The 25,954-nt window shown below is 38.9% G+C and overlaps 1 protein-coding gene across 1 annotated transcript in view; it reads right to left on the bottom strand.

Moving 5' to 3' along the window:
- nell2a (neural EGFL like 2a) overlaps positions 1-25,518 on the bottom strand; it is a 113,243-nt gene extending 87,725 nt beyond the window's left edge. Inside the window, exons 1-3 of the mRNA XM_079603335.1 lie at positions 25,218-25,518; positions 24,204-24,332; positions 6,204-6,354 (exon numbers count right to left, since the gene is read on the bottom strand). Coding sequence (XP_079459461.1) covers positions 6,204-6,354; positions 24,204-24,332; positions 25,218-25,263 — 326 coding nt within the window. The 5' untranslated portion in view covers positions 25,264-25,518. The remainder of the gene's footprint in view (positions 1-6,203; positions 6,355-24,203; positions 24,333-25,217) is intronic.
- Between the last annotated feature and the right edge of the window lie 436 nt (positions 25,519-25,954).

Below are 25,954 nucleotides of genomic sequence, written 5' to 3'. Positions count from 1 at the left end.
GAAATACTATTTAACCTAGAATGCTTTTCTTGTAATTGTGTGAGTTACTCTCGTTTAGAGTCGTGAACTTACTTAAAGCCATTATATATAATGCATTATAAAAGTATTTTAATGCACGATTTATGCATTGTAATGCAGTTTATGCATGCTTTGCATGATCATATGAATAATTATAACCACAGTCATAATAAACTATAGTACTTATGTTACGCCTTTAGAAAGTATAATGCATTAAAACACACCATTTCAGAATTAACAAGGAATATTATAATGCATTTTAACTGATCATTTATGAATTGATATAATGCATTATAATGTAGATTATGAATAAATGTATAATGCATTACACATAAAGGCTTTAAGTAAAATATATTATTACGATTGCGATGTTAACCATGAAATTTGACCCGTTATGTCAGATTTTCCATTTGAGGATATTTACGTTTACAATTATGCATTTGACAGATGCTTTGATTTGAAGAAGCTGCATGCGTACATTTTGATCACTTCATGCATGTGAATTTTGCTGCGGATTGAACACATGATCTTGGCGTTGCATGCGCCATCCTCTACTGTGAAATGTATTGAATCCAATTCTGGTCAGTTTGACCTGGAACATAACGCTCGTACCCAGAATTACATAACAGAAGAGCTGTGCCGTCAAAAACATAGCAACACCCCGGCAACCGCCCACCTCTCCATGCCGTTGTGCTGGAGAGTTTTGCACAGACAAGCACCACTCACATTTCCCACCAAATGTGCAACTATACTTCTTAATTTGCTCCTACTAAGCATGTGACTGACAGCAGAGGACACAGCGGGATCCCTGACACGCAGCCAGACCAGCAAACAACGGAGCTGTGTTGCATATTGTGCAGCATCCGCAAATAAAGCGGTCCGCGCACAGGCCCCTGAGGCACACCGGCGGTTCACACTCGTGTCTAACGACCTGACATGCATCAAACTTTCCAAATGTCCTCCGTAACAATATCCCAGGAGATTCCCATCACATGCTGACCGGCACTGATTCTGGCCACAGTAAAATACGAGTGCGAAAGACTGTGCTTTTGTTTTAGAACCGCGGGAGTCTGACTTTTATATAATATTAAGCAAAATCCTATTATCTTGGTCAGTATATGGCCGAAAGCTCATATCTGATTGGCCTGCTGGGTTTATTTTGCTGGACAATGAAAAATATCAGACTCCTCTCAGTCTGGTGAGTCTGCCAGTGATTTGAATACAGGTAAAACTCGAAAAATTTAAAATCGTGCAAAAGTTCATGTATTTCGCCGCATTGAGGCAGTAATTCATGCAAAAGCGTCCCAAAGCAAGTTGAGTACATATGCATGATTATACTTTTCAGAGGGCCGACATTTCTGTATTTAAAATCCTTTTTTTTATTGATTTCATGTAATATTCTAATTTTATTTTGAATTTGGGGGTTTCATAAGCTGTAAGCCATAATCATCAAAATTATCACTTTTGCACGATATTCTAATTTTTAGTGTCAACTGTAGATTCATATGAATTCATTATTTCTATTCAAAATCGCGTGTGCTTCGTGCATTCGCAATGTAATTCATGCTAATAAGCCTTTTATAGTTTTGTAATGTGCACATAAATGTATTTTAAGAGCATTTACATTATTTTATTTTTTACATTAAAACAACATTTACAACAACAAAACTTTTTTGTGAATGTGAATCTAGTGTTGCAACAAACATTGGGTTGCGCAAAATTCATAACTGGAGAATTGGCTCTTTTTCAGTTCATGAGAATCTGAACTGAATGTGAATGACAGGAAGAGGAATTTAGCACAGGAGATGCATTCTGGGAAAAGTGGTGTTCTTCCACCCAGATCCACAAAAGTGATTTTTATTAATGTGGTGAAATACTAAATACAATTTAAAAACTTGGAAGTCAAAAACTTTTGACTTGAAGTATATTTATATTTATAAGTATATTTATACAAAAAATCAAAGGTTTGGGATCATTGCAAATGTTTATGTATCTTATCCGCTGACCAAAGCTACATTAATTGATCAAAAACAGTAAAAACAGTATTATTGTGAAAATGTACAAATATTAAAAAATATATTTTCTATTTGAATATGTTAAAATGTCATTTATTCCATGAAATATAAAAGTTTCTTCTGCTTAATATTTTTGTGGAAACTATGATACACTGCTATTCAAGAGTTTCGGTAAAAAAAAAGAAAAAGAAAAGAAACAAAGAAATTAATAATTTTTATTCAACAAGGACACATTACTTTGATCCAATGTTGCAGTAAAGACATGTATAATGTTACAAAAGATTATATTTCAAATAATGCTGTTCTTTTGAACTTTCTTTTTATCAAAGAATCTTGAAAAAATTAAATACATCACAGTTTCCACAAAAATAAGAACTGTTTTTAACATTAATAATAATCATAAATGTGTCTTGATCATCAGATCATCATATTATACTGATTTCTGAAGGATCATGTGACACTGAAGACTGGAGTAATGATGATAAATTCAGCTTTGATCACAGGAATAAATTACACTTTACTGTATATTTACATAGAAAACAGTTATTTTACATTGTAATAATATTTCAGAATTTTACTGTATTTTTGTTCAAATAAACGCAGCCTTGGTGAGCAGATGAACTAGTTCAAACTGATAATTGATGACAGCTTGGTTCATTTGCATGTTTGTTTTTGTGTGCAATAGATACTTATTGTCCTTTATTTTGCACATTCAACGCAGACTCCAAACTCACAGCATTGTTTTCTCCAGATTGAGTCGGAAACAGCGGACCTCGCGTGGTAATTCCTCTGCGCCGCACGTCTCTATTGAGATTTACTTGAAGCGTTAATGAGGAAAGCTGCCAAAAAGTCATCAGCCCGCCTGTGCAGACGACCAATTTTTATTTTCTATTCCTTGCAAAAAAAAAATCCTCACGCTTGAGAGCGTTATTTGAGAGAAGCCAATTACAGATACGCAGGTTTTGATTTATCTACAAACAGAGACCTAATGAGTTCTTTTCCTCTCGCCTTGCACTTCCAGTTCCAGCTGCAGAGAAAGGGAATATCAATACGGGCGCGAGAGTCCCGATGTCAGCGCACACCTGCTTTATCGACTCCGCGTACGGTGTAATTAACATCTCTCACACGGCCCCTATTATGCGCTGGCTTCAATAAACACAGTTCAACGAGCACAATTACAGCGAGGACAGAGTTGCTGCGGTGTCGTGGAGTTGTTGTCTTCCTAGAAGCGAATATCGTGTTCTTTTCAAATACGAGAGCCTTCTCTGGAGAACTGCTGAGCCGCCGCTGACTCCACGAGGAACCCCACATCCCACATCCCACATCCCATCGGCCGCGTCACGAGCCGCTTCTGTCGGGATGGAGAGTTCAAGCGCTCGAGTGTCGAGTTCAGTTTCTGTTCACGGGTGGGAGAAATAACGTCCATCAGGACATCCTCTATCTATCTATCTATCTATCTATCTATCTATCTATCTATCTATCTATCTATCTATCTATCTATCTATCTATCTATCTATCTATCTACCTACCTACCTATCTATCTATCTATCTATCTATCTATCTATCTATCTATCTATCTATCCATCCATCCATCTTTCCATCTATCTATCTATCTATCTATCTATCTATCTATCTATCTATCTACCTATCTATCTATCTATCTATCTATCTATCTATCTATCATCTATCTATCTATCTATCTATCTATCTATCTATCTATCTATCTATCTATCTATCTATCTATCTATCTATCTATCTATCTATCTATCCATCTATCTATCATCTATCTATCATCTATCTATCTATCTATCTATCTATCTATCTATCTATCTATCTATCTATCTATCTATCTATCTATCTATCTATCTATCTATCTATCTATCTATCTATCTATCTATCTATCTATCTATCTATCTATCTATCTATCATCTATCTATCGAAGACAACCCAGCAAAACCTCAACACATGAAATGACTGACAGGCTGAGAGTGTTTCCGGCTCGTTTTACAAATAAAAAAAGCACAGGCCATCATCATCATCTAACTGCCTCTTCTCTCCCGTGCACAGACTCCAGTGCTGTCACAGAGACAGATGTGATTTCTCTATTTCACGGATATTATTTGATGTGTGCGGTTATTTTTAGCCAGTTCCTCCCCATCACTGACAGTAATGCACTCGCGATGGGAAACCAACACAGCTTAAATTCCCCGTGTAGCACTTTTCCTAACAGAAAGCAACTTTATATTAAATTTTTTGCAAACTTATTTGCACGACGAGAGAGTGGTCAGTGTTTAAACAGTGTTCCTGGAGAGAGAGAGAGAGAGAGAGAGAGAGAGAGAGAGAGAGAGAGAGAGAGAGAGAGAGAGAGAGAGAGAGAGAGAGAGAGATTTTTATTTCTGCTGAGTCTCGGACTCGACTCGGAGAGGAAGAACTTCTAATCAGTCTTCAGGGATCTGCAGATATGGACACGGCGCAGGGAGACGGTTAATGATCAGATAAAGCGGGACGGGGAAACAACACGCTCAGGGAGGCTCGACGGTCAAACACTAAAAATGACTCTGGAAGAGCGTCTCGGGGGAAAACGTCCTCCTCTTAATTCCCTCACTGTCGTCTTGTTCAAACACTGAGGCATATTCAGACGCCGAAGCATTACGCTTCACTTTCACTAAACAAACACTTCATCCTGTAGTGCATCATGCTACAAAAATGGGTCACAGATTGTGTAGATAATATATAAACACGTGCAGAAGTGATTAATCCAACACAGAGGACAGCCAGAGCAGGACAACACACGACGCCTGATGTGATGGTGTTCATGTGTCGAGTCGTCACGTGATATCAATGTGAAATCTGGATCATGAATCCCTGCTATGATGCATCTGTGACCTGAACACACTAGACTGAACCGTTTAATTACACTTTGTATGTAGATTAACTTTTACTTGTCGTGTGCGTCTGTGCGTGTGTATGTTTTCCTTATCTTCAGCGTATTGCTAATATAATTAGTGATGTTTGCCAAGTCAAGCATCACTAGTACCATTGCTTATAATTAGTGTTAGAGATATGAGAAAACAATAAAGATCTGCATGTAATTTGTCCTGTTTGTGCTGCAGATAATGCCCTAGAAACCATCCAGAACACCCTAGCAACCACCTAGCAATGCCCTAGCAACCATCCAGCACCACCATGTCAACCATGCAGAACACCCTAGCAACCATCCAAAACACCCTAGCAATGCCCTGGCAACCATCCAGAAAACCCTCGCAACCACTTAACAATGGCCTGTCAAACATGCAGAACACCCAAGCAACCATACAAAACACCCTAGCAATGCCTTGGCAATAGGGCTGTAACGATTAATCGCGATTAATCAAAATTCAAAATAAAAGTTTGTGTTTACATAATAAATGTGTGTGTATTGTGTATAATTATTTTGTATATATAAATACACACACATGCATGTATATATTTAATAAAAATGTGTTATTTATATATAAAATAGTTCTATTTATATATAATATAAATCATATAAAAATATATATGCAGTATATAAATGCAAATATTTCTCAAATATATACATGCATGTGTATGTATTTATATATACAAAATAATTATACACAATACACACACATATATTATGTAAACACAAACTTTTATTTTGAATTTTAATTAATCGCGATTAATCGCGATTAATCGTTACAGCCCTACTTGGCAACCATCCAGAACACCCTAGCAACCATCCAAAACACCCTAGCAATGCCCTGGCAACCATCCAGAAAACCCTCGCAACCACCTAACAATGGCCTGTCAAACATACAGAACACCCTAGCAAGCATCCCAAACACCCTAGCAATGCCCTGGCAACCATCCAGAACACCCTAGCAATGCCCTAGCAACCATCCAGAACATGATAACAACCACATAGAAATGCCCCAGTAGTAACCCTTTAGCAATGCTCTAGCAACCGTCTAGAACACCCTAGTAACCACCTACCAATACCTTATTAACATCCAAAACACCCGAGCAACCACCAAGCAATGTCCTAGTAGTAACCTAACCACTTAGCAATGCCCTGGCAACCACCCACAACAACTTAGCAAGATGGCAGTAAGTGTAGCATGAGCACAATAGCAGTGTGCAGATGTGGTCGTGTCAGAGGATGTTGTGTACCTCTTCTCTCCGTGATGGATGGACAGGATGACTCCAGAGTTGAGCTTCTCCTGTCTGAGCGTCAGCGCGATGGTGAACTCACTCTTTCCTCTGAGTTTCTGCAGCATGTGGCCGGCGGCGGCGTCCGGCACTCTCACGCTGCGGGACGGGCCTGCGGAGACACAGACGGGAACACGTTAAAGGTGCAGTGTGTAAGTTTTACCCGCAACTAGTGGTGAGGTTGTGAATTGCACCCAACAGAAGTTACGGTGGTCGACAGGAAGTGATGTCGTCGTCTGAGACAGCAGAGAGTAGCCAGTTAAGCAATGAGGATTCTTTACAAAGATAAATCAAGAAATTATGTTTACTTAATTATTCAGTAAAACTATATGTTATTGCGAATATTATTGTTACCTGTTCATTTTTTTTTCTCAGTTTTATTCGCTGACTTTAGCTTTAGCTTCTTATCATGAAGAACAACATAGTGACGAAACGCGTGTTATTGTAAATTACAATTTAATTATTAAGGCTGTAACGATTTACGATATTAAACCGAAATCGCGACACTCACATCCACGAACCTGTGTCGCGGTATGAGAAGGCAGATCGCGATCGACACACCCCTTCCCAGACTTATCTTTCTCGTCCAGAATAGATCCTAGGGCTGTGACGGGGTCTTTTACATATTAGGTATGGGAATTTCAAGCAAAAATAATATTCGAAGATCGCTGGGTATCATTTGATTATTATTCAAAAATCGCACCTCTCCCCCACACGCACGCGCGCGCGCGAGCACACACACACACACACAAGCAAACACCAGAGCAAGTGAGCAAAGCGCGCGGTGTTTGTATGTGTGTGTGTGGCACCGGCGCGCGCGTGAACTGGAACTCACCTCATAAACGAATCGAAACTTAGAAAGCTTGAAATACTTTTACTTGATTTAACGTTAATTCAAAACATAAAGAAATGGCGGCTTAGGCTAATTCGTAGGAAGTGTGCATTTCTCTATATAGGCGCGTTCACTTTGTGGCAAGCGTTATTCCTGCGCTTGAGATGCGGGTCATGCGGAATAGGCAATATATTATTTGTGGTTTAGGCTACAGCACAGACAGTAAAGCCTCGGTTACCTCAGAAGAGTTTTTAACATGCTCGAATCATCTCCACAATGGAGTATAGTTCTGTTTGTTTTTCAAAAGTATTTTGTTACAAGAAAACAGAGTTATAGCTTTAGCTATTTATTTATTTATTTATTTGGCTTTTAAAATCCTCCCTCCTCGCAAAATCGCGGTTTGTATCGAATCTTGGGTCAGAAATCGGGATACGAACCGTTTATTATATATATATATATATGTGTCTGTGTGTGTATACTGTATATATAAAGTTGGCTATATGTGTGTATATGTATAAACACAGACACGTACATAGACAAATATATATATATATCATCTATATATAAAAATATAATAATATATATTCATATATTAATCGATAAAAATATATGAATAAATAATATATATACATATATTAATCGATAAAAATATATGAATAAATAATATATAAAAATATATATGACAGCACTAATATGAATACATTACTTTTTTTTATTTTTTATTTTAAGATACATAAATGAAACATTCTTCTGTTCAGATTTCAATATTTCATGAATTTTGCATGAACTACATTTCCCATCATGCACAAGAAATGGGGAAAAACGGGGATAAACATTGATCAAATGGTCATATTGAGTTTTGAGAGCCTCGTCCTGTGGGTTATCATCGCTGAGAGACAGCGGCTTCACGAAGGCCACATAAATAGCTCATGAAGCGCTGTCATGATGAACAGATAAAGCGCTGTCATGTCACAGGATAGAGTGCTTTAATATTCATATATCAGGCGTGATGCGAATGTTTACAACAAATCAAAGTCGATTATGTGGATGTTGACGACTTATTAATAATCTCCCGCCGTACAGACAGACAACGACACAATAACTGGATTTCAGCACATCTTCCTCGCCTCCCCCTCCTCTTCCTCTCCAACACGTGCGTCTGACACTTTAATGAAGGCATCAATAAATGATCATCTCTCTCTCTAACATCAGAGGCTCGCGACACACACACACACAGACGCAGTGACACAGTTACAGCCTGTAATGAAGACATCCTCAGATCGATCAGCAGCGACTGAAGAAGAGCAATTAACAGCCAATAAGAGATCCAGATCCAGTCTGCCGTTTAATGAGTGACCGTCTCACTGTCTGTCCGTCACAGAAGAGCGTTCAGTCGATATCTGCAGCCGAACACCGGTGTACAGCCGTATATACAGTAGTGGCCTGACAGATCTAAAGATATCGACACTTTTTTTGCCTCCAAAACATAATTTCATTTCTTTATGTTCATGAAACCTGCAGATGGTTGCTCTTAGCACAACAAATATCATATATGAAGTATATTTATACAAATATATGAAGCGAGTCATGTGTTTTTATCTATTTTTATATGGTTTCAATTAAGATATTAGCCTACATCTTTTTTTCAGAAAAATGTGGGAGTTTTTGCTTAAAATCTTAGAGTCTGAAAAATAAAGTTAATTTTAAAGGAAAAGCCATTATTATTTTTCGGACCAAATTGGCAGATATTTTCAAGCAAAAACTTTTCTTCTTTTTTTTGTAAACAATTTTTTATTTTATTTTTTAATTAATTTTCCTTCTCCAGTAAATGTATCTTGATTTAAGAATGTTTAGATATTTGTGCTGGAAAACAAGATAATTTTTGCAGTAAAAAATTTTTGAGTTCACATTAAGATGTCTGACTTCTGGTTTCATTCTTCTAAACTCAGTTTGAGATCTTCTGAAACTCACTCAGAAATCTGTCGTTCGTGCAAAACATTTTCCGAAGTAGAATTTCTTCAGAGATCATTAGATCATTAGTGAGTCAGAATGAAGAACATTTACAGGAAATGCTGAGTGTCCACTTAGAGTGAAACCATCTAGAAACATATTCTAAAGATAAACAGAATTATCAGTGTTCTCTATAAACAACAGTTCATCCAACAATGGAGATCAATGACTCACTCTCATGCCGTTCCAAACCTGAATGACTTTCTTCAGTCGAAACACAAATGAAGATTTTCATTTTCAGACGAATATCAGCTTGTTATGTTTTTAGAAGTCAAGTCATGATGGTTTATTTTGAGCAAGGGAAGAAGCTGAACTATCCACTTTATAACTCGAGTGTTTGATAATGTGGAACTGTTTTCATCAGATTTTTCATTCGGTTGTGTGAATTATCTGATCTTTCCATCCGTTTCCATCAAGATCCAAATAAAAATAAGAAAATAAGATAAATTGTGATTTTTACAATGCATACAGAAACCTAAAATTGTTTTATCTGTGTATTTTTTCAAAACAAATTGCATTTGTATGCACTCTAAAAAATGCTGGGTTGTTTCAATCCAATTTTGGGTCAAATATGGACAAACCCAGCTGTTGGGTTAAATTTTTAAATTACATTTTTAACCCAACATTTGGGTTTGTCCATATTTGACCCAAAATTGGATTGAAACAACCCAGCATTTTTTAGAGTGTGATCTCGCTGATTGTATGATTTATATGAACATGCTTTGTCACATTAATGATGTGAAAACAATTAAAGCACTGAATATTTAAAGCAGTGTTATTTTAGTATTACTTACATTTAAGTTACATGTTTATTTAGTTTAACTTTATTTACATTTATGCATTTATCCATAAAAGTGTATATATATACATATATATTTGCCATTTACCCAGCTAACAAAAATATATTTTAAGAACATTTTGCTAACGTTCCCATTAAGTTATAAATATGTGATTTCTGAACATTCTCAAAACATTCAAAACTTCCAGTTTTTTAAATGTTTCAAAAATGTGTTTTCATGGTAATTCAACCATTAACATTCCATTCTTCAAACATTATTGGAATGTTACTTTTAAATGTTCTCTGAACATTCCAAAATAAGCAGTTACATTTAAAAAAATGACAAAACGTTCAGTGAACGATGTATAAATAATGATTTGTGCTAATGTTTCGATGACATTATTAAAGACCGGATAACTTTAAACAAACGTTCTATTAACGTTACTGGAAGATGTGACTGTATCTGGAAGAAAACCTTGCAGACAGCAAAAAAGATCCGGCCCACATCTGGTGCGCATTGAATCACATGTACCGGATGTGGCCCGGATCTGGAGCGCATTGAATCACATGTACCGGATGTGGCCCGGATCTGGAGCGCATTGAATCACATGTACCGGATGTGGCCCGGATCTGGTGCGCATTGAATCACATGTACCGGATGTGGCCCGGATCTGGTGCGCATTGAATCACATGTACCGGATGTGGCCCGGATCTGGAGCGCATTGAATCACATGTACCGGATGTGGCCCGGATCTGGAGCGCATTGAATCACATGTACCGGATGTGGCCCGGATTTGGTGCGCATTGAAACACATGTACCGGATGTGGCCCGGATCTGGTGCACATTGAATCACATGTACTGGATGTGGCCCGGATCTGGTGCGCATTGAGTCACATGTACCGGATGTGGCCCGGATCTGGAGCGCATTGAATCACATGTACCGGATGTGGCCCCGATCTGGTGAGCATTGAATCACATGTACCGGATGTGGCCCGGATCTGTGAATCACATGTACCGGATGTGGCCCGGATCTGGTGCGCATTGAATCACATGTACCGGATGTGGCCCGGATCTGGAGCGCATTGAATCACATGTACCGGATGTGGCCCCGATCTGGTGAGCATTGAATCACATGTACCGGATGTGGCCCGGATCTGTGAATCACATGTACCGGATGTGGCCCGGATCTGGAGCGCATTGAATCACATGTACCGGATGTGGCCCGGATCTGGAGTGCATTGAATCACATGTACCGGATGTGGCCCGGATCTGGAGCGCATTGAATCACATGTACCGGATGTGGCCCGGATCTGGTGCGCATTGAAACACATGTACCGGATGTGGCCCGGATCTGGAGTGCATTGAATCACATGTACCGGATGTGGCCCGGATCTGGAGCGCATTGAATCACATGTACCGGATGTGGCCCGGATCTGTGAATCACATGTACCGGATGTGGCCCGGATCTGGTGCGCATTGAAACACATGTACCGGATGTGGCCCGGATCTGGTGCGCATTGAATCACATGTACCGGATGTGGCCCGGATCTGGTGCGCATTGAATCACATGTACCGGATGTGGCCCGGATCTGGTGTGCATTGAATCACATGTACCGGATGTGGCCCGGATCTGGTGTGCATTGAATCACATGTACCGGATGTGGCCCGGATCTGGTGCGCATTGAATCACATGTACCGGATGTGGCCCGGATCTGGAGCGCATTGAATCACATGTACCGGATGTGGCCCGGATCTGGTGCGCATTGAATCACATGTACCGGATGTGGCCCGGATCTGGTGTGCATTGAAACACGTGTACCGGATGTGGCCCGGATCTGGTGCGCATTGAATCACATGTACCGGATGTGGCCCGGATCTGGTGTGCATTGAAACACGTGTACCGGATGTGGCCCGGATCTGGTGCGCATTGAGTCACATGTACCGGATGTGGCCCGGATCTGGAGCGCATTGAATCACATGTACCGGATGTGGCCCGGATCTGGAGCGCATTGAATCACATGTACCGGATGTGGCCCGGATCTGGTGCGCATTGAGTCACATGTACCGGATGTGGCCCGGATCTGGAGCGCATTGAATCACATGTACCGGATGTGGCCCGGATCTGGTGCGCATTGAGTCACATGTACCGGATGTGGCCCGGATCTGGAGCGCATTGAATCACATGTACCGGATGTGGCCCGGATCTGGTGCGCATTGAGTCACATGTACCGGATGTGGCCCGGATCTGGAGCGCATTGAATCACATGTACCGGATCTGGGCCGCCGCTATGTTGCTGTCTGGGTTGACAGAACGTTTGGAGAACATTCCTTGTAAGCTGTAGCCAGAAATAAATATATTTTAGATATATACTGCATGAGGCTCTGAAGTCCATCTTAAAACTGGCCATCAAAACATGAACAACTGCAGGATGATTATTTGAACCCGAGTGACTGAAAAGTGGCGTGTTTTAGTCCCGCGTTTGCCCTTTCATTCCCAGCAGGCCGTGCGGCTCCAGAAAGCCTCTCAGGCTGATGAAAGGCCGGTTCTCTGATGCAGTGAAGCTCTACGGGGACTCGGCGGGAACGGCTTTGATGCTCGGGATCTCCTCTGTCCATCTCCCAACCGCCGTCTCCATAGAAACAGCTCTTCCCGAGAGCCTCGTCCTCTCGGACACACCGGACGCTGGTCGATGGTTCCCTCAGTGGGTCATCCTCGATCAATGGCTTCCCTGCAGGAACGCCTGAGCTTCCCGGATACAGCAGCAGACGCACATCTGGAGAGCCGTTTACAGCCGGGATGTGTCCGGAGAAATGATCACAGAATATTCACTCACTCTCCGGTTTTATTATTTCAGGAGCGAGCGGAAGAGGAGATGTGAAGAGCTCACATATGAAACTGGAAAAATTAGAATATGGTGCAAAAGTTCATTTATTTCAGTAATTCAACTTAAAAGGTGAAACTAATATATTATATAGACTCAAAGTGAGATATTTCAAGCCTTTATTTGTTATAATATTGATGATTATGGCTTACAGCTTATGAAAACCCCAAATTCAAAATTAGAATATTGTGAAAGATTTTCATAAGCTGTCCATAATCATCAAACATTATAACAAATAAAGGCTTGAAATATCTCACTTTGCATGAGTCTATATAATATATTAGTTTCACCTTTTAAGTTGAATTACGGAAATAAACAACCCGATCTCACGGCAATTCGTACGAATGTTACGAGGTGGCTAATTCGTACCAATTCATACGACCTCACTCGTACGAATTTGTACGTTTTTTGCTAAATCGTACATATTTTACGATTTGCCAAAATCGTATGAATTCATACGAATGACCTACCCCTGACCCCGCCCCTAAACCTACCCATCACGTGGGTTTAGACAAATCGTACAAATTCGTACGAGTGAGGTCGTACAAATTCGTACGAGTGAGGTCGTACAAATTCGTACGAATTAGCCACCTTTTAATCACTCGTACAAATTCGTATGAATTGGTCGTGAGATAGCGTTGAAATAAATGAACTTTTGCACCATATTCAAATTTTTCCAGTTTCACCTGCATATTTTACTATATATTGTATAATTGTGTGTTTGGGACGTGACTTTTAATGATGAGACTTTTGTTTTTGTTATCAGGGTCTCAACAATTATATAAAAATTTGATTTAGATTTATCGGCCAATATATTGGTTATCGGCTTTCAAATATAAAGATTTATCACTTATCGGCCAAAATGTTCATATCGCATCCCTAATTTATATTTGATCCAATTTCAGCTTTATTTACTACAATCTAAAAAATGCTGGGTTGTTTTAACCCAATTTTGGGTCAAATATCGACAAACCCAGCTGTTGGGTTAAATTTTTAATTACATTTTTAACCCAAAGTTTAGGTTTGTCCATATTTGACCCAACAACCCAGCATTTTTTAGAGTGTACCTATTGTAGTGTTAGTTTAAACAACTTGTAATATCCTATGATATCGAAGATTTGTGGTTTACTAAAATGAGATTTGCAAATTTAAAATGTACTCTCGAAAGGAAAGTAATATTGATGACATCATCCTGCACTCAGGGGCGTGTCCACATTTTGTCCAATCAGACTAGCGATAGCAAATGGCTGTGATTTAAACGAAATATTTGCAGCTATTTTTTCATAATGTGGATATTTATGATTCCAAATGCACAGGATTGTGGATAATCTGGAGAAGTTTCATTAAAAAAAGCAACATTTTGAACAAAAAACGGAGAAAATCACGTTTCCGTCAAAGGCTTTGTCCGGATCACATGATCAAAACACAGTCCATCAACACCACGAATCTTCACAGTCGTTTCCTCTCTTTTTGGTTCTAAATGTAATTCATTTTGATTTATATGCAGTTTAATGTTTGATGGTCGCGTTATATTTTGCATTTATGCTTCTATCGCTTGTTTCTGCTTCTTCTTCTTTATGTTTTGATCCGGAGACTCTTCCAGAAGATCCGTATACCAGTGGACACATGGATTATCAATGGCATGGATAGAGTTCAAAACAAAAATGTGAGGGAAAAACCTTTAGGAGAATCCTGAGAAAGCCGAAAAAGCTCTTTTCTCATCGCCTTGCATGGGAAGCGCTTCTCTGGGGAGGCGAGTTATAATCTCATCCTCGGGACAGATCCGATGCTTTAGAACAAAGACCTGGGCTCAGATGAAGGGTGCTGGTTTATACTGGGGGGGTAAACTGGTCCCGGATTCACTCCGAATGGAAATGTTACTGCTTTCCTCAGAGGCAGAACACACACCTGGCTGACAGTCATAAACGGAGAACATCATCCGCCTAAAAATAGATGAAAGAATCAAACTGGAGAGGATCTGGAGATATTCTGGGCCTGTGCATGCAGTGAATGCAGACGCTTCGTGCTCGCGTTCATGCGTTCTGAAGTGTGTCAGAACTCGATTCATAATGCAATGCATGGGACGCTCGCAGGCATTAGTGAACACTGTCTTCTTCTGCGTTACTTAGAGCAGATTCAACATCTGACGGACACTCACTCTTATGAATCAAGCTTCCAGACGGGGTTTATACAGTAATGCAATCCATGGTTTTTAATCATGTGACTGAGACCGGCTGGACCTGCGTTACAGGACGGTCAACTTTACATCTCGAGAGAAGAAAAACTCAAATGTGTGTGTGACCCTGGACCACAACACCAGTCACATGGGTACATTTTTTATGAAATTGAGATGTATACATCATATGAAAGCTGAATAAATAATCTCTCCATTGATGTGTGGTTTGTTAGGATTGGACAATATTTGGTCGAGACACAACTATTGAAAATCTGGAATCTGATGCAAAAAAATGTAAACATTGAGAAAATCTCCTTTAAAGTTGTGCATTTATGTTCACGATTGTGCTGCATTCACTCACAAAAATACATGTTTTATATATTTACAGTAGGACATTTACTAAATATCTTCATGGAACATGATCTTAATATCCTCATGATTTTTGGCATAAAAGAAAAATGGATAATTTTGACCCATACAGTGTATAGTTGCTATTGCCACAGATATACCCGTGCGACTGTGACTGGGTTATGATCCGGACACACGTGTGTGTGAACAGAACGCATGTTTTGAGCACCTGTGATGCACATAAAGCACCTGCTGCATTATTACAAGCACTAAAACAGCTGGACGTGAACATGAAAAACACTTACAGTGATAATAAAACTGATATTAAAAGATGAAATCCAGCATACGCTTCATTGATGATGCACACTGTATAATACAGGCGAGCAGATTGACCATCAGAATATGAGCATTCTCTGTATAATGTGTTTCTGTGGGAAAACACTTGAAACTGCTGTATATACGAGGTTCATCTTCTGGCCTGTACAGTCTTAAAGCTTTTAAAGCTCTTTAAAGAGTCGCAGCCGCCGTAGAAACCGCTGTTAGTCTCGTATCTCTCTCGATGGGGAAACGTCAAGTTCACTCACCACACTTATGATTCAATTTCATATTTGAAATCACCGGAGCTTCAAACCGCATCTGCAGTGATGCAATGTCTTTACCGATCAGCGATTGGCTGTTATACTCAGGGGGCGGGGCTTATTCTGCCATATTGCGCGTTGCACTTTCTCCCATTCATATTAATAATATGAGTGAGCCGTCTTTCTATATCTAAAGTATTTGATAGTATGCATCATTAATAAGCTGTGTATCGAATTTGGTCTTTTAATATCACTGTCTTAAACTAAAAAATGTAAAAATTAAAATAACATTATTTGAATATCTTCATTTATTTTTTCCCTCACGCCCAGTTTTATTTTAGTTTCATTCCTGTAGTTTTCGTTAATATTTATTCGATTTTATTTTTATATTATTTTATATATTTTTATATATTATAATTTTTGGATTAGATTTATATATTATATTATATTTTCTGTTTTAGTTTAAGTCTTTTTTCTTTGTAATTTTATTTATTTATTTTTATATATGTCTGTATAGTTTTTTATTAGTTTTTAGTTTTAGCTTACTTGCTATTTTAGTAGTTCATCTTAAACTTAAGAACATTTCTACATTTTATTTTATTACAGTTTTTTTTATTTAAAGTATTTTTTTATGGTTTTAGTTTTAGTTAACCATAATAACCCTGATGTAGCCTTTTTTTAATTTATTTTTTTATATATCCTGTTTCATTTATATTAAGTTTTTGTTCATATTTTGAATAATATTTTATTTTGATATTTTCTCAGTGTTTTTGTTTATGTTATTTTTTAAGGAGCCAGATCTCACACACGTCAGCATCTGTATGATGGTCAATAATCCAGATGTGAAGTCTATGATGCAGATGTTGGCGAGTAATCTTCCTCTTTTTATTGAATTATTCCCAGATCTGTCCCGGATCCGTCGTCTTTGGTTATCAGTGGCCGGATCAGGAGTTCAGACTGAACCGTACGGCCCTTTCAGTCTGACGAACTCTCCAGTGCTTTCTACATGCATAACTCATGAGGCCTGAACATGCTTCTGGATGTCATCGCTGTCACACACACACACACACACACACACACACACCGAGGCGGGAGTGAAATCCCAGCGCTGGTCAAGGGCACCTTCAGTTCTCTCTCTCTCTCTCTCTCTCTCTCTCTCTCTCTCTCTCTCTCTCTCTCTCTCTCTCTCTCTCTCTCTCTCTCTCTCTCTCTCTCTCTCTCTCTCTCTCTCTCTCTCTCTCTCTCTCTCTCTGACAGCTGTGCCACGTTTACATGCAACCAATTAATCCATAAAGCATCATGTAGGCTAAACACCTTAATCGATCGAGTGAAGTTCCGCCGGGGAACTCTGTATATAATAGTTCAGTGTGCGCATGTCAAACTATCTATCCCGATTTGAGGCTTGTGACGTATAAACACACACACACACATCAACCTGATCTCTTTAGTCTTCATGTAAACACAGTTCAGATTCATCAATCGAGTGAATATATAGCCGGTGTCACAAGATTTTTTTAAGATTTTAATGCCTAAATTTCCATTGAGCACCAAACTAAACACTACCATTCAAAAGTTTAGGGTCAGTAAGATATAGAAATTAATATTTTTATTCACCAAAGAATCATTAAATTGATCAAAAGTGACATTTATAATGTTACAAAAGATTATTTTACAAATAATCACGGTTTCCACAAAAATATGAACACTGATAATAATCATAAATGTTTCTTGATCATCAAATCATCAAATTAGACTGATTTATTATATTCAAATAATATATTCAAAATAATCTGATTTAAAATATTCAAAATAGCCAATATTTCTTCCAAACTTTTGAGTTCTAGTGTAATATTGGTTAGTTTGTGTCTGTTTGTAGAATTTAACAAAGTTAAATCTAAATATTTGTAAATATTTTTCTCTTTTTGTAGTTCAATCGAAATATTTAAATCGACATCATAACCTAATTTCACACACTTCTCACACACCTTCATTAGACACACTTTTCACCGTCCAATCAATTCCTCAAGTAACTCAAGCTGCAGTTCCTCAGTGAATATCCTCGTGTCTCTTCATGGAAGTAAAATCTGTTTTATTTTTTCCCAGATCATCTGTGGTTTCGGTTTAAATTTATGTTGCATTCCAATATTAATGGAGTAATTCAATTTTAATCATCAAAAAGCATGTCTAAGCGATTGAATTCATAAAACTTTAACAATTTAATCAATCTTTTAAAATGTAATCAAATTAAAATGTACCCGTTTCTTTACAACAGAGCATTGCATTTGAATGTTATATATAAATAATATATATTTACATACAGTAGTGACCAAAAGTGATATCCGGCCTAGGAATATATTATACAAATTTTGTCAAATTGTAATCATATTGTGTAGTAATAAACAGTAATATTTTTCTGTCATAATTTCTTCAAGTTAAACTTTTATTTTGGCGATTTGTAGACGACCTTTGTGTTTTTCTCGTTCGTTGTGAAAACAACAATTTCCCACTAAATCTGTCCCACACACTCTAAAACATCATTCATTATCAAAGTGTATTTGGGTAAAGACATGTTTTAAAAAAAAAAAAGGTTATTTTTTGCACTCTCTCATTAATAACACTGCTATATTTTATTTAAAAAAAAGGTCAAAGTGTCCCTTTAATTGTACAGTATACTTGTGATTATTTCATTAAATGGGTCCTTAATTATGATTTGACTTTTCTAACTGTAGTTAGTGTGTAATGTTGTGTTTTCTAACTGTAGTTAGTGTGTAATGTTGTGTTTTCTAACTGTAGTTAGTGTGTAATGTTGTGTTTTCTAACTGTAGTTAGTGTGTAATGTTGTGTTTTCTAACTGTAGTTAGTGTGTAATGTTGTGTTTGATCATAAACAACATCTGCAAAATACGACGCTCAAAGTTCAGAGCAAAGGGAGATATTTGCTTTTACAGAAATCGTTTTTTAAGGACTACAACAAACGGCTGGTAGGAACTACACGAGCTTCCTGTCGGGTTAGTGACATCACCAACCCTATAATTTACATAAACCTGCCCCCTGAACACGATTTATAGATTATCAAGACAGAATATGCTAATCAATGACTAGAAGATAACTACACATAATCTACATAAATTCATCAACTAACCATTCAGAAATATGTTGTCTAGATGTTGTCACTTCTTCTTGAGTCTCTCCATCATTCTGACTTCAGTTTGAACAATTTCCAGTGTGTGTGTGTGTGTGTGTGTGTGTGTGTGTGTGTGTGAGGTAAAATGACACGATCTCTTGTAGCTCCGCCCCCTGTGCCGGGAGCAGCAGCTCATTTGCATTTAAAGGGACAGACACAAACGGTGTGTTTTTGTTCACCCTCAAAAAGTGACACTTTAACATGCGATATAAAAATATCTGTGGGGTATTTTGAGCTAAATCTTCACACACACACTCTGGGGACATCAGAGACTTATTTTACATCTAGTGAAAAAGCGCATTGTCCCCTTTAAAAACGGCCAAATTCCGTGATATTCCGTGTTATACGATCAATTCCATTTTAATGACTGGATTCCACACGATTCCATCCGCAGTTCCCAATCCTACGATTGGCCAGTTCAAGTCTCTCTCTAAAAACATCCTATTAATAGGGTTAGCCATGAGCGTCCAGAGCAACAGAACCAGAACACCCCGGCCAGACTCCTCTACAGGACCGTTTGTGGCCCGAATCCCGGCTCAGGCTCCCTCCACTGCACCAATGCCCCGCCGGCCCAATTATAAGGGAAAGGTTCAGCCCGAGGCGCTCCGGTTTATCCCGCTGGTCTCCAGGCCTTCCCACTGTCCCCACAGAGCATCTCTCACCGGCACTCCGACAACAAACACAGCGTTTAATGTGTGTGTGTGCGTGTGTGTGTGCGTGTGTGTGTGTGTGCGTGTGTGTGTGTGTGTGTGCGTGTGTGTGTGTGTGTGTGTGTGTGTGTGCGTGTGTGTGTGTGTGTGTGTGTGTGTGCGTGTGTGTGTGTGTGTGTGCGTGTGCGTGTGCGTGTGCGTGTGTGTGTGTGTGTGTGCGTGTGCGTGTGCGTGTGTGTGTGTGTGTGCGTGTGCGTGTGCGTGTGTGTGTGTGTGTGTGTGTGCGTAGGTGTGCGTGTGTGTGTGTGTGTGCGTGTGCGTGTGCGTGTGTGTGTGTGTGTGTGTGTGCGTGTGCGTGTGTGTGTGTGTGTGTGTGTGCGTAGGTGTGCACACAAATACCTGAGAGGAAATATCGCAACTAGAGAGTATTTATAAACGCACGCATTAGAGAAGAGCTCGGCAGAGTAAATGACAATGAGACAAAGAGAGAATATGTCTGCAGAGAAGTAATGAGAAAGAGTCGTCTGATTAAATCTCTTCATCCGTCTTGTGTTCGCATCGGCCCCGCAGGCACAGCGATCGCAGCGCTAATGAGCTCAGGTGAGCCGAGACACATGAAGAAATCTGAAGATGTACAATCAAGTGTGTACGCAAATCTGAATTTGATTGAACTGAATGTAAAATGTGGTCATTTACAGTCTTACTGTAGTTTTCAGGCTCGACTAGATCATGTTTTCCTGCTTGAATGTTGATTAATTTCCTCATATTCTCCATTGTTGCGGCTCCTCTCTTCCCAGTCTGTCAGTAACGCTCTGTTCACTTCCTGTCTCTATGAAGCCCCTCCTTCTGAAAAGCACACTGTGCTCTGATGTTGTGTTGTGATTGGTCGAGCGCTTCGAGTGTGTTTGGGAAATGTCCCGCCCCTTTCCAACCGCCAGTTTAACACACTACTAACTAACTCAACCAGGCCCCGCCCCTTTATTCTGCGCATTAATTATTATAATGAGGAATATTGAGACGTGTTCGTTCCCGGAAGAAACTCAAGACTACGAGTTCAGAAACACTGACTCTGATATAGAGAAGAACAGTTTTTAAGTAAAAACAATTGCAATGAATTTTACTAATGTGACACATATCTGAGTGCATAACAATGATATTAATAATATGCACTAATTAATAATTTAGACAAACCGGAGTCAGACAAAGATGGAGAGACTCAAGAAGAAGAGACAACATGTAGAAGAACAGGACATTTCTGAATGGTTAGTTGATGAGTTTATGTAGATTATGTGTAGTTATCTTCTAGTCACTGATTAGCATATTCTGTCATGATAATCTATAAATCGTGTTCAGGGGGCGGGGTTTATGTAAATTCTAGGAATGTCATTTGTTGTAGTCCTTAAAAAACTATTTCTTTAAAAGCAAATATCTCCCTTTGCTCTGAACTTTGAGCGTTGTAACTTTGCAGATGTTGTTTATGATCAAACAGCAACATTACACACTAACTACAGTTAGAAAACACAACATTACACACTAACTACAGTTAGAAAACACAACATTACACACTAACTACAGTTAGAAAAGTCAAATCATAATAAATCTGAATGAAGCTGCCTTCGGTCCGATTTGATCCAGAGATGACACACACACTTCACAAAAGTTGCCGTTTGAGAATTTCTGCATAAAAAGTTTCGGTAACACTTTATTTTACAGAGTCCTTGTTACATGTTACATGTACTTACCGTATAATAACAGTAAATTATGCATAATTACATGCAACTAACCCTCAACCCTAACCCTAACCCTATAGTAAGTACATGTAGTTTATTAGTACTTAAATGTATGACACCTTAAAATAAGTCTCTACATATTCAAACATGTTGTCAAGCTGCAAGGTCATTACACAGAAAGAAACTCTTATTGCACAATATTATATGAAAGCATGTAAAAGAGCTGAATGTTGCTCAACAGCAGAGCCTTGGCTTTTCTTCAGATCAACAACACACACACACACACACACACACACACACATCTGCAGTGCCAGCACTAAACACACAGCTAAACTTACAGCAGTCCAACCTTACGACTTGTTGCATCATATCATCGCGGATCCCAAAACAGGCCATTATTTGTCAACAGCAGCGGAGATGAACACACACACACACACACACACACACACACACACACACACACACACACATATCTGTGCATCGTCTGAGGACTAATCTCATTATACGACCCATTATTCTCCAGCGTCTGTTTCGGTGAAGAGCCCGGCCCTTTTGTTTCCAGAGAGGCTCTCGACTGCCAGGCCCGTGAGGGTCCATTCATCCCCGGGGACCCGCCGCCGAGGGTCGCCGCGGTTACGCAGATGTTTGGCAGAATTACGCTTAAATATATCGCTAACACTTTACTGTGAGGCTTCATCCAGCATGAACTAACAATACTCGTTTAACACTATAACAAAAGTGTAGCATTGCATCTGTTATTGTAATGTCTGACCAATAATGTCTCAGTAACACTTTACAATAAGCTTCATTAGTTGATCTAACTAACATTAACTAACTATGAGCAATACATTTGTTACAGTATTTATTCATCTTTGTTAATATTAGTTCGTAAAAATACAGCTGTTCATTGTTAGTTCATGTTAGTTCACAGTGCATTAAATAATGTTAACAAATACAACCTTTGATTTTAATAATGTATTAGTAAATATTGAAATTAATATTTAATATTTGTATGAAATGTATGCATTTTTGGATTTTGCAATTGATATGCATGCAGAAGAGTGTGATATCAGTGCCAACCGGACACGACTTTATCATTCCCGACAGCCGACACGACTTTATCATTCCCGACACGACTTTATCATTCCCGACACGACTTTATCATTCCCGAGTCCCGACACGACTTTATCATTCCCGACACGACTTTATCATTCCCGACACGATTTTATCATTCCCGACAGCCGAAACGACTTTATCATTCCCGACAGCCGACACGACTTTATCATTCCCGACACGACTTTATCATTCCCGACACGACTTTATCATTCCCGACACGACTTTATCATTCCCGAGTCCCGACACGACTTTATCATTCCCGACACGACTTTATCATTCCCGACACGACTTTATCATTCCCGAGTCCCGACACGACTTTATCATTCCCGACACGACTTTATCATTCCCGACACGATTTTATCATTCCCGACAGCCGAAACGACTTTATTATTCCCGACACGACTTTATCATTCCCGAGTCGCGACACGACTTTATCATTCCCGACAGCCGACACGATTTTATCATTCCCGAGTCGCGACACGACTTTATCATTCCCGACAGCCGACACGATTTTATCATTCCCGAGTCCCGACACGACTTTATCATTCTCGACAGCCGACAAGACTTTATCATTCCCGAGTCCCGACACAACTTTATCATTCCCGAGTCCCGACACGACTTTATCATTCCCGACACGACTTTATCATTCCCGACACTATATTTATGGAGAATCCCAGTTAAAGTGACAAAAATATGTTGTACGAATGTTTTGCATTAAGGTATGTTCAAGGGATTTCTGGGATATAGCCGGAAACACATATCCCAACATTTTTGGGTGCGGAAATCCAAAATTCCCAAGAATCCCCCCAAAAAATCCCAAAAATCCTAAATTTGGGAAAACTTCACATTGTGCAATTGTCAATAAGACAGATTTTCAGTGAAGTGCTTAAATATACAGTGAGATTTCATTCAGCATGAACTAACAATGAAAAATACTTGTTTTAACACTATAACTAAAGTATAGCATTGCATCTGTTATTGTAATGTCTGACCAATAATATATATAATATTATCATGTACATTTCTGGATTTGCAATTGATATGCATGCAGAAGAGTGCGATATCAGAGGCATCCGAACACCACTTTATCATTCCCGACACGACTTTATCATTCCCGACACTATATTTATGGATAATCCCAGCTAAAGTGACAAAAATATGTTCTAAGAATGTTTTGCTAACATCCCCATTAAGTTATTTAAACGTTTTCAGAATATCTGCTTTAAAAAAAAATATTTGGTTATGTAAGCATTAGAGAAAACATTAATTAAGGGAATGTTTTCTCTATTTCATCATTTTGCATGTATTATGAAAATGTTAAGGTTGAATGTTCTCTAAACCATCTGATAAAAGTAGTAGCAATTAAAAAACATTAGACTAAAATGTTTCAGGAAAACGATGATGTTTTTGTGCTAATGTTTTGAGAACAGAAGAAATAACTTTGAATTAAAAGTTACTGGAAGAACGTTTGTTCATAACCTTGCCGAAGCGTTCAGAGAACGTTCCCGGTTAGCTGGGATATAGCCAGAAACACAGATTCCAGAAGGAACATGTTTGGGAAAAATTTGGGATATTTGGGGGAAATTAGGGGGAAAAAATCCCAAGTTTAGGAAAACGTCACATTGTGCAGCTGTCAATAAGCCAGTTTCCTGTTTGTTTGCAATCCCATAGTCTTACCTTGGAACAGGAATGCTCTGGTGTCATCATGGAAACCCTTCACCTGTGTCACGCCGGAAAAGCCTTCTCCGGGACTGAACTCCTGAAACAGGCTGATCCGGACCGCCGGATCCACTCCGAACGCAGACACTTCAACACAAGCACAACACACAGCGTTAACCCTTCACCTGGGCACTTCTCCAAGGGCTTTTAACATCACGTGTGTGTGTGTGTGTGTGTGTGTGTGTGTGTGTGTGTGTGTGTGTGTGTGTGTGTGTGTGTGTGTGTGTGTGTGTGTGTGTGTGTGTGTGTGTGTGTGTGTGTGTGTGTTGAAGAGCAATGACTTTTTCTTTACTTTTCAGGGCTTGGAAATAAAAAAATATTGAAATCTTTGATATTTCCACAAAATAAAATAAAATAAAATAAACAAGTGAATAAATAGTGTAGGAATAATTCTCCCTCAGAAATTACTTAATTTCTCAATTAATAACAAAGAAACAGTTCAGCTCAACGTGAGATGTTGAAGTTGAAAGAGCGATATGTATTTCTGGGAACACTTGTTCATTAGTTAACTACAAGCGTGAACTAATAATCAACTGCACGTATACAGCATTTATTAATCTTTGTTAATGTTAATTTCAACATTTACTAATACTTTATTACCATCTTGTTAACGTTAGCTGTGAACTTACATGAACAAACAATGAACAGCTGGATTTTCATTAACAAAGATTAATAAATGTAACAAATGTATTGCTCATTGTAAGTTAATACAAATGTTAACTAATGAACCTTATCGTAACCTTAACCTTAAGTGTTACCGTATTTTCCTCTAAAAAAACGACTTCGGAATATCATTTCTTACATGTATTGCATACGTGCATATATAATAATGCACAGTGATGATGTTCGCAGCTCTATATCTCTATATCACAGGCTCTGATCGCTCCATGGAGATGAATGCATGACCAGATATTGATAATAACTGCCATCTGTGCCATAATCAACGGATCAGGTATAATAACTGATGCCTACCTGCTGCCGCGTAAAATAATCCAACACACAACTGCAATAATCCCATGGTGAATAATGCAATTAGTCCATGTTGCGATACTCCACGAAAATGCAATCACGTACACGCAGGATTGCTCCTCGTCATTCAGACATTCCCGCGGGATGAGCGGAGCGTCACGGGCTTCACGCGCGAGTGTTCGCGAGCCGCACAGGTGGTTCTGATGGGTCTAGCGCAACGCGTCGCGTCAGACTGACTGCAGAGCGAGCGAGCAAGCGAGGGGGAGAGAGAGAGAGAGAGAGAGAGAGAGAGAGAGAGAGAGAGAGAGAGAGAGAGAGAGAGAGAGAGAGAGAGAGAGAGAGAGAGAGAGAGAGAGAGAGAGAGAGAGAGACGGTGCGCGTAACCCCCCTGGTGGCTCTACATGGAAGCGCGCGCACTGATCATTCCCACTTTGAAGTTGTTCTATTTTTTGAAGCCTAATAAATGTTTTTTTATTTTTTATTATAGCTTTCAATTACACTGTAATCTAATGTTGGATGGCTATAATTAATGTTCAAAATTGGGGGGGAATCATTTTTATCCAGACATCTGTATTAGTATCACTGACACTGACCTTTATTCATAAAAAGATGACATTAAACAAGTATGTACTGTCTTTATGTTGTGTCTACATTAATTTGGAGATTTAACTGTGAAATTGTTACATTATAAAATATATAAACTAAATATGAACCTATAAAAATGTAAGTGTTTTTAAATT

Source organism: Phoxinus phoxinus, assembly GCF_949152265.1.
Source record: "Phoxinus phoxinus genome assembly, chromosome: 25".
Classification (NCBI taxonomy): domain Eukaryota; kingdom Metazoa; phylum Chordata; class Actinopteri; order Cypriniformes; family Leuciscidae; genus Phoxinus; species Phoxinus phoxinus.
Note: the sequence above shows the minus strand (reverse complement) of the source record. Positions and strands in the feature narration are given on the sequence as shown.